The 13,693-nt window shown below is 40.9% G+C and overlaps 1 protein-coding gene across 2 annotated transcripts in view; it reads left to right on the top strand.

Annotated features, from left to right (window-relative positions):
- Nucleotides 1–13,693, top strand: part of metap1 (methionyl aminopeptidase 1) — a 67,526-nt gene that overhangs the window by 43,870 nt on the left and 9,963 nt on the right. For both annotated transcript variants that reach the window (XM_061925072.2, XM_061925073.2), the window contains 4 exons: nt 944–1,082; nt 8,440–8,571; nt 8,654–8,797; nt 8,868–8,933. In XM_061925072.2, the coding sequence (XP_061781056.1) occupies nt 944–1,082; nt 8,440–8,571; nt 8,654–8,797; nt 8,868–8,933 (481 nt within the window). The remainder of the gene's footprint in view (nt 1–943; nt 1,083–8,439; nt 8,572–8,653; nt 8,798–8,867; nt 8,934–13,693) is intronic.

Here is a 13,693-nt window from a genome sequence, read left to right as displayed (position 1 = left end):
GTGTAAACTGTATCGCTGTTGATGAAGTATGCATTGCATTCACGTGTGCGCGTACAGAAGCCGCTCATTTATTGAGACTGGGCGGGTACGTTGTTAAAAGGGATGAAAAGCGGATGTGACGACAGCTCGTGGAGGACGTTAAAAGCAGTGCTTGTAAGGCACGCCCCCTAGACTGGAATACGAGATATAATTACTAAGGAACACCTTCGTTCGATATTGAAGGTTGCCTCAGCTCAAAGCCTGAGCCCCGACATTAATGAACTAGCATCCAAGAAAAGATGGCAGGTATCTGGCTTGGGCACATCAGATTAGATCAGTGTGTTGCAAACTGAGCAGTTTAAAGTCCTGAATGGTTGGTTTATTCATTATTTTATTTCCAAATTTATTAGCCTGTGGAAAAAGTTAATGTTGATATTTACCTCAGAAGGCTGCAAATAAAAAAGAGGCATTCAGTTTTTATTTAAATTGTATTTGATATGCCATTGATATTTTTTAATTATTATTATTAAATCGATTTTGCATGTCACTATAAAGTTATATAAACCTTGCTTGTTCAATATTTAATGCAAAACTTGTTTGGGTCCCTATTAAAAGGTTAATTTTTTCAACCTTGGCCTGCGGCTTTGTTCAGTTTTAAATTTTGGCCCACTCTGTATTTGAGTTTGACACCTCTGCTCTAGAAGATTAACATCACAAGAAGAACTAATAAATGATGCATCACGGACATGGGAATTATTCTGTAGAATTGCTCTGTCATCTGCATTCTGCTTACAGTTAACTGCCTGTTGTCTGGGGAGTTATGTGATTTATTATGGTTAAAGAACTGACTGTAGTATCATTATCCTACTTAAACTTATCTACTATCCCAAAATGAACACAGCAACCACGTAAGGTCCCTAATTTGATCCAATATTCAGTGTTAACTTCCTATTTGTCTGTTCAGGCTTGTACAGCAAGGCACTGCTACCCTTCTCCTCTAAACTACTACAACTTCCCCAAATCCTGCTGCACGTCTGTCAATGAAGTAATCTGCCATGGAATCCCAGACCGAAGACCACTACAAGATGGCGATATCCTTAATGGTATGGGACATTACATGTTCATACATTATACCATAGATTTAGTCAATTTATTTCAAGCATTCTATATTAACAATAGTTGCAACAAAATGCAAAATAAAACTGCTTAGCATTTTTGTCAACATCTTTAATGGATTTGAAAATGAAACATAAAACTGCATACAGTTTGAACAGTGGGAATGTGTGAATTAATATATTTTTTTAGTAAATGAAAGTTCTTATTGGTTGAAGTGCAACAATAGTTTTAGCTTGTTGCTCGGTTCACCCTCTCTACTGAACAATGATGCCACACTACTTTCATCTTATCCCTTTGTCTTTGTTAATTTGGGTATGTTACCTGGAATGACAAGTGTTCCCAAACATGAGACTTTAATGATAGAAGAGAGCTTTTTAGCTCCGGCTTCTCTTTAGTCTGTCACTAGCCACGACTCCCTCTTACTAGATTTTGGGTTGCACTGTATGTCTTCGCGTTTGTGGCTTTGAGTGGAACGGGTTTGGGCAACACTAGAGTAGTCTACGCATAACTGTAACGTATGGTTGTACGGTATACCGGTACTAATAAAGTACCACGATAATAATTCATTGCAATCGGTACTATACTCACTAAAAATACCAATACCGTTCTTTCATCCAAATGCCGCTGTGTGGTGGTGACTATGATGTTGAGTGTGTCAGAACGCACACACAAAGGGCATACTAGCAATAACATCGTGGAGTGGAAGAATGGCAAAAAACAGAAATTAAAGAGGGTGCATGAAGAGCAATATGGAGGTATTTGGGCTTTGAAACTAACGATAAAGGTGACGCTTTAAACAGGGACGCGCCGCGCTACAAGTGTTTCTTTAAAACAAGTCTCGCCAAATGTGGCGATTAGTATTACCACCTTGCTTAAAACTTAGGTAAACATTTAAAAAATATAACCATTCAGATCTGCACAAGCGTTATAAAGAGTGACAGGTAATTTAGTTGTTGCATCTTTCCAGCTCTTCTGCTCCCATGCAGACCGTAGTCGAGGAGCAGAGGAGAGACATTCCCTTCAGGGTCGATGTTTTCGCCAGGGTTAAGACCCTTCACTTTACCCGACAATGGGTCGGCTAATCTCCGCTTTCGGGTCAGCATGATGAGTCTGCCAATTCGGGACAATCAGGTTGCTTTGTTAGTTTTTATTATTAGTCATCCTTCTACTGTGCAGTGCGCCCGCTCCCTCTCTCGCTCCCTCTCTCTCTCTTTCATCATCGGCGGTCACTCAAACGAGTAAGACGATCCTCCTGGTAGGGGTGTATCCCTTTATGGAGGATGCCTGTGCGTGACTTTGTTTTACGTGGGGAGACTGGTGCACAGACAGTCACCACACGATCCTTGACAGAATCGGGTCCGAGTCCAGTGGCATGGAGTCCAAGACGACTGCGGACTCTTTTCTGCTCTCTCTTTACTCGCCCACTCACTCACTGATGTCACTCAGCCAACACATTGCCATTCTTTCAAATTCTCATACGCTACTCTCATAAATTAACCAGCTCCCCTACTGTGGACATGTAGATACGGAGACGTGCACACAGCTGCTTGGCTTTCTGCCAAATATTGGCGGGGTTAAGACCGTCCAATTGCGTCAACTAATGCAAGTGAAATAAATGAATTTTGTAACAAATTGCTGCAATTTGTGTTTTATCTTTAACAAAAGTGTGTTTTACCTGTTACATGGCTTATCTGTGTACATTTATCCATAGTTTTGTTTTTAGTATTTACTAATAATTGATAGGGACAAGCGGTGAAAATGGATGGATGGATCAATCAACGTTTACTTATATAGCCCTAAATCACGAGTGTCTCAAAGGGCTGCACAAGCCACAACGACATCCTCGGCTCAGATCTCACATCAGGGCAAGAAAAAACTTAACCCATTTTGATAACAATGAGAAACCTTGGAGGGGACCGCAGATGTGGGGACCCCACCCTGGGCGACCGGTGCAATGGACGTCAAGTGGATCTAGCATAATATTGTGAGAGTCCAGTCCATAGTGGATCTAACATAATAGTGAGAGTCCAGTCCATAGTGGGGCCAGCACGAGATCATCTTGAGTGGAGACAGGTCAGCAGCGCATAGACATCCCCAACTGATGCACAGATGAGTGGTCCACCCTGGGTCCTGACTTTGGACAGCTAGCACTTCATCTGTGGTCACCGAATCTGTGCCCCCCCCCCCCCCCCTCCACGAAGGAGAGGGGGGCAGAGCAGAAAAACTGCAGATCAACTGGTTTAAAAGGGGGGTCTATTTAAAGGCGAGAGTATACAAATGAGTTTTAAGATGGGACTTAAATGCTTCTACTGAGGTAGCATCTCTAACTGTTACCGGGAGGGCATTCCAGAGTACTGGAGCCCCAATAGAAAACGCTCTATAGCCCGCAGACTTTTTTTGGGCTCTGGGAACACAGATTTCTTGCCGGGACATATGGTACAATACAATCAGCAAGATAGGATGGAGCTGGACCGTTTAGTATTTTATACGTAAGTAGTAAAACCTTAAAGTCACATCTTAAGTGCACAGGAAGCCAGTGCAGGTGAGCCAGTATGGATGGATGGATGGATTTATTTGTTAAACCAGGATTGGCAACCATAAATCATGAATTCTTAAATATAATGTCAATAAAGCTTTATTTTCTATTTTAATCAAATTTTTGATTATGGCAGACTATTTGTAATATGGAAAATTGTAAATCGTTCTTTGAGTGCAACAAGAAAAGCCCAACGTGTTTAATGCCTTTTAATTTATATTTTAACCTTGTAATATTGTTATTTTAGTGCAATAAGAAACATAGGTTAATTGTATTGTAAAATTTTCTGTTAAAATAAAGCCAAAATTGACATTTTTCTTGGTTCCTTTTATTTGGAAAAGTATCGATATACATTTTGGTGCCAGTAACCAAATTGTTGGTATCGGGACAACCCTACTGTAATGTAAAGCAGCTAAACCTTCCACTCCTCACTCAATGGGTTCCAAGTGGGACCAGTGTTTCCCATATACCGCAGTGCTGTACGCTTAGGTTTTCACTAGTAGCACAGAAAGGTTTTTGTAGCAATATAAATTGTCTTAAACATCACAATTTTCTTAACACTCAAACAAGGTACACATGTGCCCTTATACATATAAACACAATGCCATCCTACTGCAACACTCAAACACAGAACATCCCTAAACTGTGCTAGCACTGTCGCTAACACAAATGTAGGGATATCCCGATATAGTTTGGCCTATAAACTAACACATAAATGGAAATATCCCTTGACGTAACTAAATATCTCCACAATGCCTTGTTTTTTAATTTTGGGGTCTCTCGGCGCAAGTGATCAACACTTCCACGTCAATCATAATCCATTTTTTCAATGGTTATGGTTTAAATTCATTTCAAACATACTATACAGATGGGAAAACATTTTACTCTAGTTTGATAAAATTTGGATGGATTTCTTTTAGGAGCAAAATGCAATTAATGGGTTGAAATTCACACACACCTGCTATAGTTTTGTTGTTTTTTTTAAGTCGCACGTTCTATTTTTTAGGTCCATTTGCGATTAAATGTGTCACATCGTACAGCACTGTACTGTAATTTCCTGGCTATTTAACACATCTGGATTTAAGCCACACCCACCAAGTTTTAGAAGAAATAAATATTTGTCATATATTAACCGCACCGGACCATCAGCCGCATATATATACCTGTGCGAAATGTATTGTAAATGTGTATTTACCTACCTTAATTGTTTCCAAACGGTGTCTGTCACACAGCAGTAAAACAGTTGATCAAACAAAACAGAAGTCGTCATCATGAACCCACTTGCTGCAGAAGCAAGCCCTCCAATCAGCTACTCAGACTCAATAACTCCACTGTGACATTTTTTTGAAAATTAACAAAGCTGAAACAATACAAAATAATGCCATTGTACGTTAATAATCTTAAGACACTCACTTGTAAACGTAGTAGCATATTCGCTAATGCTTACAACGTTGGCTTGATTACACTACAATAGCACCTACAAATATGCATGAAAACACTGCTACAGACATCACACATGAGACACTTAAGTATCATTTGTTATATTGTAATACCTACAAATGTTGCTTGGAGAGTTATTTCGAACAGAAACGCTATGGACGAATACACTTCTGGCAGGAAAACCGGAAGTACATTGTCAACCTGCAGCATCTGCAGGGAACGAACTCGTCTAAAAGATGGCGCCATAGCACAAACAATAACTCACATTTTCAGTGTGTGTCGGCGTAATATGAAAAATAATTGTTGAATACAAAACATTATGGCAGTTGGTGAAGAAAAATCCATTAGGTCACCACGCCGTTTCATAAGCCGCAGCATTGGGAAAAAGTAGAGGCTTATAGTCCAGGAAATACGGTGTTCATTTATTTGTGGTAGGCCCACTATGGATTAATTTGGATCACCACTAACAGATTTGGCACTGCTTGTTACGAATTCTGCATGTTTATGCACATTCATGTGGAAACATTTGTTAGGAAACCCTTTACTAAGAAAATGTACTTTCTACTTCTGGTTTTGCTAATGTTTCAATCATCGCTTGCTATCTGTGAAGGAGTTGTTGCGGTTTGAATGGTTTAACACTTTAAAGAGAAATATTGTAGCACTCATGGCTTCTTCTAAGTGTATTTAGTGTTTTGATGTTCTCTTATTAAACTAATGCAATAAATGCCACCCGAACGCTCCTCCACATCGAGAGGAGCCAGATGAGGTGGTTCGGGCATCTGGTCAGGATGCCACCCGATTGCCTCCCTCGAGAGGTGTTTAGGGCACGTCCGACCGGTAGGAGGCCGCGGGGAAGACCCAGGACACATTGGGAAGACTATGTCTCCCGTCTGGCCTGGGAACGCCTCGGGGTCCCACAGGAAGAGCTGGACGAAGTGGCTGGGGAGAGGGAAGTCTGGGCTTCCCTGCTTAGGCTGCTGCCCCCGCGACCCGACCTCGGATATGCGGAAGAAGATGGATGGATGGAATAAATACCATCTTAATGCTAAACAAATAGGATTTCAAAGGGGTGGAAAGTTTCCGGTAAATTTCCAGAAACTTTCCGGAAATTTACCATAGGAAATTAAGCTCGGGAAGTTTGGAAATATTGACCATTTTTTGATTATTCAAAGTTGGACACCGTCCATGGGAATTAATGGGGATATATGGGAATTAATGAGGAATTACAATAATGATATATTATTGGGCACTTGTATATATGCTGCTGCATTTTTGACGTAGCTCTTTGCACAGTATTTGCAAATGTAGACAGACTTTCCGCCTACTTTGGTTGGGGTGAAATGTCTCCACACATACGTGGCATTATTCTGTTTGTATTTATTGATTCTTGTAAAACACTAATGCAATGCCACACACAGATATAAATAGTCAGCTAAACAATTGGAGTAGTCTTTAAAAATATATTACTGATGAATAGAATAGAAATAGGCTAGATAAATAAATGAACACTCAATCAGCATGCTAAATCAAACAACAACCTACATTCTTGTATTACAACAGAATGGCTAGCAGAACAGAAGGCAGAAGAAACTACACGTTTTGATTTAGTATTTGCTCGTTGAACTTTACAGATCACAAAAAAGGTAAATTCGGATCGCTAACATTGTTAGCATAAATGAATGGGATTTAACATAGAGAAAATTAGGATCACGGCTAAAGGACAAATATTTTCGGTTCATTATGAGACTGTGGTGGTACATAAACGTAGCTAGCTAGAGATATTGGCATATAGGAACAGCTAGCTAGCTTGAGTGGAAGTCTGCTGGAGTAGTCTACAGTCATACAGTAACAAGCAATTATACCTCTATCAAACTTAAATACCATCCATCCATTTTCTACCGCTTGTCCCTTTTGGGGTCGCGTGGGGTCGTTGGAGCCTATCTCAGCTGTATTCGGGCGGTAGGCGGGGTACACCCTGGACAAGCCGCCACCGCATCGCAGGGCCAACACAGATAGTCAGACAACATTCACACTCACATTCACACACTAGGGCCAATTTAGTGTTGCCAATCAACCTATCCCCAGGTCCATGTCTTTGGAGGTGGGAGGAAGCCGGAGTACCCGGAGGGAACCCACGCAGTCACGGGGAGAACATGCAAACTCCACACAGAAAGATCCCGCGCCCTGGATTGAACTCAGGACTACTCAGGACCTTCGTATTGTGAGGCAGATGCACTAACCCCTCTTTCACCGTGCTGCCCAACATAGATCAAATATGTTTACCCCAGTAATATCATCAAAACTTACCTGACTGGATGAAGTCTTTGGGCTCAAATACTAGTGTGGCCTCAATAGCCCTGCTGTAGTGTGTAGCATGCTGGGAATTATCTGTGCATGTGATGGAAGAATGCACTGCACATGTGATGGAGGAATGCACAGTGAAGGGTTGAAATTCTACTGAATTTGCATTAAATGCTGCAAGATCTAGCATGTTGCATTTAATGTTTATTCCCATTAATACCCGTTAATTCCCATACATTCCCGTTAATTCCCATGGAATATTCCCGGAATTTTGCAACCCTATAAACAAACTTTTATGGCTAATAGACTACATTTTGTGTGTAATCGTTTTTTGCTGATGTTCACTATATAAGATGCAGTCATTGATTTTATTTAATTAGATGATAAATAATGAGATGCGCATTCTTGTAATACACACATTGAAATATTTTGCGTCCACCGCAACCCAGTTCCGCAGATTTGATTGCAGTTTCTCTGGAAAACACTAACACCGCTGTACCCTTCCGACAAATCTGATTACAAATATGCGTATTGTTACATCTATATTTCTAACAAATTTAAGATTAGGTCCAAATGTAGCAACATAAATGTTAAAACCCTGTACTTGGACAAGTGGAATTTTTAGCTGCTTTTTTATTTTTTGTCAACAGCAAAAATGTGAAATAGGTTCATACGTGTGTAAATCTGTTCTGCAAAATTAAATCACAGGACTTGTATCCCAAATTACATCAGCAGGAGTTTTGCCAATTTTAGCCTCTATAAGAACTTACCATGCATACCCGGTGCCTTCCATTAGACACCTCCCTCAGACTTGCCAGAAAGTCATCTCACACGGCGTGATCCCAAAAGACAAATGATGTGATTAACCTTTAGGCGTGCGACTCCACTGTTCACATTCTTTGCCATTTATTTCTCTGAATTGCACATTTCTCACACTTAAAAACAGGTGCTTGTTATTACCACTAAAACCCATTCTAATGCCCTTAATAACAAAGGGCATTGTTACATGATTTTATTGATTTTGTGACATTTTGAATTGCTCTAACATGCTCATCTATCTCACGCAGTGGACATCACTGTCTACCACAACGGATTCCATGGTGACCTCAATGAGACCTTCTACATTGGAGAGGTGGATGAAGGCTCAAAGAAACTGGTTCAGACGACCTATGAATGCCTTATGCAAGCTATAGATTCTGGTAAGAGCTGGAATGTTCTACTTTTGTCAAATACTTCTCTGAATGATACATTGCGGCTGTCTTTTACATTGCTCACACACAGTGAAGCCTGGTATTCGCTACAGAGAGCTTGGTAACATCATCCAGAAGCACGCTCAGGCAAGCGGTTTCTCTGTGGTGCGAAGCTACTGCGGCCATGGCATCCACAGGCTTTTCCACACTGCTCCGAATGTGCCACATTATGCCAGTAAGTAGCGAGAAGATGACATGCACTGTATATCATCACAATAATTTATGCATTCATGTTTCATTTCCAGAAAACAAAGCAGTTGGTGTTATGAAGCCTGGCCATGTGTTCACTATTGAACCAATGATATGCGAAGGTAAGTTCCATTGTCCTTAATGGAGTGAAACCACTTGTGTGTATGTGTGTATATAATGTGTGTATAAATATATATATATATATATATATATGTATATGTATGTGTATATGTGTATGTATATATATATATATATGTATATATATATATATATATATATATATATATATATATATATATATATATATATATATGTCTTAATAAGGTTATCCAAAAAATAGTGCTCGATACCGTAGTAGAGCGCAATATATGTATGTGTGGGGAAAAAAATCACAAGACTACTTCATCTCTACAGGCCTGTTTCATGAGGGGGTTCCCTCAATCATCAGGAGATTTTAATGGGAGCATTCACATACCATGGTTTATATAGGGCACAGAGTGGGTGGGTACAGGCTGGTGTAGGGGCGTGGTGATTGGCTCACGTGTTACCTAGGAGGTGTTTCCGTCTGTGGCGGCATGCTGATACATTTTCGCTGCGCTTGTTGAGGGATGACAGATCTGGACGGTATATGATAAACAGTTTCTCTTTCAAGCATAGGTTGCATCTTTTATTACCACTATTGTAAGGTGTGCTGGATGCAAGAATTTGCCATGTTATTGAATATTCAACATTATTGTCTTTGAGGTCCCAAATGTGTTTGCTGAGTTCTGTGGTATTCCGCAGGTTTTGGTTCCTGAAAGAAGCCTTGTGATTGTTCCATCTGGTTTTAAACTCTCCCTCGGTTAATCCTACATATGTGTCGGATGTGTTAATGTCCTTGCGTGTTACCTTAGATTGGTAGACAACTGATGTTTTTAAGCACCCCCCGTTGAGAGGGCAATCAGGTTTCTTACGGCAGTTGCAGCCTTTGTTGGTTTTGGGGTCGCTCTGTCTGGGGGCCGACGGCTCATTTGCAATTGTTTTGTTGTGGTTTGAGATAATTTGTCGTATATTGTTCATACAGCTGTAGCTCAATTTAATGTTGTTCTTGTTGAATACTTTTCTTAGGCTGTTGCCTTTGGGAAAGTGTTTGTCAATCAGAGTGAGGAATTTGTGGCCAATTTTAGTTGAGATGTTTTTGCTGTATGGGGGGTTGTACCAGATGATGTTTCGTTTTCTGTTCTTTTTTGGTTGGTTTCCTGGCGTGGGTTCATAGGTGAGGGTGAAATTGTATCCGCTTTCATCAAGGGCTTTTTGGTACGGGGGGGTTGCTTGGTCAAATTCAGCTTTGCTAGATGACAGCATCGATAGCCTTTTATTAATTCCGGTAGGTATTCTTTTCGTGGTGGTGGGTGGGTGGTTGCTGTCATGGTGCACGTATTGGAGTGTTGTGTTGGATTTCGTGAATGGTTGGTAGCTGTTATTTCTCAGGTTGAAAGTGACGTCGAGGAAGTTGACGGTTTGCTTGTTGGCTTCAATCGTGATCCGTAGGCCGTTCTCTTTGAAAATTTGGCATATGCGCTTCTTGGTATTCTCGCTGCTCCTTGGCGAGGCGCGACACACTGCCAGTCCGTCATCACGGTAAATACCAAGGTTCAGGTTGAGGCTAGCGAGCTGGGAGAGGAGGAAACTCCCAACGAGTTCACACGTTTCTGCTCCGTCAAAACTTCCCATAGTGACGTCAAATGTTGCATTGTTCTTTTTTTGCCATTGTGTACTGTTGTGGATGAGAATGGAGTTTTTTGCGTGGATGATGATGTTTCTTTCGTTGCCTGTGATTGAGTCGTAGTCTGAGGCGAAGTCTAGTGCTCCATTCTCATCCACAACAGTACACCAAGTGCCAAAGTAGTTGGGAATGGGCATGTTCACCACCTTTTCTTTTAACAACACTCAATAAACGATTGGGAACTGAGGAAACTAATTGTAGAAGCTTTGAAAGTGGAATTCTTTCCCATTCTTGTTTTATGTAGAGCTTCAGTCGTTCAACAGTCCGGGGTCTCCGCTATCGTATTTTACGCTTCATAATGCGCCACACATTTTCGATGGGAGACAGGTCTGGACTGTAGGCGGACCAGGAAAGTACCCGCACTCTTTTTTTTACGAAGCCACGCTGTTGTAACACGTGCTGAATGTGGCTTGGCATTGTCTTGCTGAAATAAGCAGGGGCGTCCATGAAAAAGACGGCGCTTAGATGGCAGCATATGTTGTTCCAAAATCTGTATGTACCTTTCAGCATTAATGGTGCTTTTACAGATGTGTAAGTTACCCATGCCTTGGGCACTAATGCACCCTCATACCATCACAGATGGTATGGGGGTGGTTCGCTTCCCCTTTGGTCCGGATGACACGATGTCGAGTATTTCCAAAAACAATTTCAAATGTGGACTCGTCAGACCACAGAACACTTTTCCACTTTGCATCAGTCCATCTTAGATGATCTCGGGCCCAGAGAAGCCGGCGGCGTTTCTGGATGTTGTTGATAAATGGCTTTCGCTTTGCATGGTAGAGCTTTAACTTGCACTTACAGATGTAGCGACGAACTGTATTTAGTGACAGTGGTTTTCTGAAGTGTTCCTGAGCCCATGTGGTGATATCCTTTAGAGATTGATGTCGGTTTTTGATACAATGCCGTCTGAGAGATCGAAGGTCACGCTTACGTGGAGTGATTTCTCCAGATTCTCTGAACCTTTTGATGATATTATGGACCGTAGATGTTGAAATCCCTAAATTTCTTGCAATTGCACACAACTAGAAACGTTGTTCTTAAACTTGTTTGACTATTTGCTCACGCAGTTGTGGACAAAGGGGTGTACTTCGCCCCATCCTTTCTTGTGAAAGCATTTTTTGGGAAGCTCTTTTTATATCCCAATTAGCCTGCACACCTGTGGGATGTTCCAAATAAGTGTTTGTTGAGCATTCCTCAGCTTTATCAGTATTTATTGCCACCTTTCCCAACTTCTTTGTCATGTGTTGCTGGCATCAAATTCTAAAGTTAATGATTATTTGCACAAAAAAAAAAATGTTTATCAGTTTAAACATCAAATATGTTGTCTTTGTAGCATATTCAACTGAATATGGGTTGAAAATGATTTGCAAATCATTGTATTCCGTTTATATTTACATCCAACACAATTTCCCAACTCATATGGAAACGGGGTTTGTATATATGTGGATGTATGTATATGTATTTATGGGTGTGTTAGGGCTGGGCGATATTGGCTTTTATTAATATGTCGATATTTGTAGGCCATATCGCGATATACGATATATATCTCGATATTTTGCCTTAGCCTTGAATGAACACTTGATGCATATAATAGGGCGCATTAAAGGAGTCATATTATTATTATTTTTCTAAATGGAAAACACTTCCTTGTGGTCTACATAACATGTAATGGTGGTTCTTTGGTCAAAATGTTGCATAGATGATGTTTATGGGGCCATGTCCTTCGCTATGTAAAAAGTTACTGCGGACGTTATCTCCTTGTGTTTGTGACTATGTTTTTCATATGGTGTTGATCTGTAAATGGAAGACGTCAGGCTCATTTGTCAGTGCAGGTTGTTTCGGCATTTTTTTGGGTGTGGCACCGGCCAGAGATGTTAACTGCGGAGTTTCAAGCACTCTTCATTCTCTCGCGGGTGACTTTTTAAATGAAAGAACAAATTAGTAGTGCTGCTACCAATGTTCCCTCTAATTGTTCATGTGTCTGAGCAAACACAAAAACTCCCTGAGCATTCAGTGGAGCACATGTGAGCAACATCACACGTGGCAATACCAGCAGCACACCTGTCTCAAACCAATCTTTTATAATAACACTCAAATGAGAGGAGTCATTTTCATGAGATTATTTAGTAATATTAGTGATTTGGCCCACTTGTAATGAAAATAAAAGAAATCTTGTTTTTCATAAGCTATGGATTAGTATTGTACAATATGTCTGGGTGGCGGTCCTGCTTTGGAAATCATTTGTACCCCTTTCAGAGATCACATTTAGCTGCCCTTAAACATCCTCATGTTGCACAATGAAATGTAAGCATAGGATGAATTCCTGTAACTTTCTCTAGTAACAGCATTCCATGATTAATATCAATAAATTAACATTAATAATAAATGACAGTAGAATAAGCACACGTATGACTGAGGAGTCATAGTGTAACTTTGTGTGGTGTTTGAGTTGTCAGACTTTTTGTGTGGCCATAAACGCACCAGTGACTTAGTGCTATGCATGTTGATGACGGATGACAAGTTGGTTTTAGCCTGGTTTGTACGGCAGAAAATGACTAGTTTTTCGAGATAGAAGTTTTTTACTCATGTTTTTGGTGTGGTTATGGCCGAATATAAACAGTTTTGCTCAATAAAGTGATCGATATAATTCCTGTCCTCGAAGCATCTCGATAGACGTTACAATAATCAACGGTGTTGACGAACACCGTTAGGGCCGCTTGTTGTCACTGTCACTCAGAGTTGCATTGCAAAATTACACACAATAAGTGTTTATTTTGTTTAGAATTCAGATGGGTTTGATTTGGTGCGCGGTAGAGATGCGCGGATAGGCAATTATTTCATCCGCAACCGCATCAGAAAGTCGTCAACCATCCGCAATCCACCCGATCTAACATTTGATCAGAACCGCATCCGCCCGCCATCCGCCCGCACCCGCCCGTTGTTATATATCTAATATAGACGATGCAAGGCATTAGTGAGGTTATAAAGCTTTTGCCTGTTAAAGAAAAGAGACTGATCCAATGCAGCATTCGCGTGCCACGCTGTCACGACCCAGACGCACACCAGTGCGCAATCATATGGGAGCCGCGCTGAGCGCACCTCCAAGCGCGTCTCGCT

The sequence above is a fragment of the Nerophis lumbriciformis genome, linkage group LG29, assembly GCF_033978685.3.
Source record: "Nerophis lumbriciformis linkage group LG29, RoL_Nlum_v2.1, whole genome shotgun sequence".
Taxonomy (NCBI): Eukaryota; Metazoa; Chordata; class Actinopteri; order Syngnathiformes; family Syngnathidae; genus Nerophis; species Nerophis lumbriciformis.
Note: the sequence above shows the minus strand (reverse complement) of the source record. Positions and strands in the feature narration are given on the sequence as shown.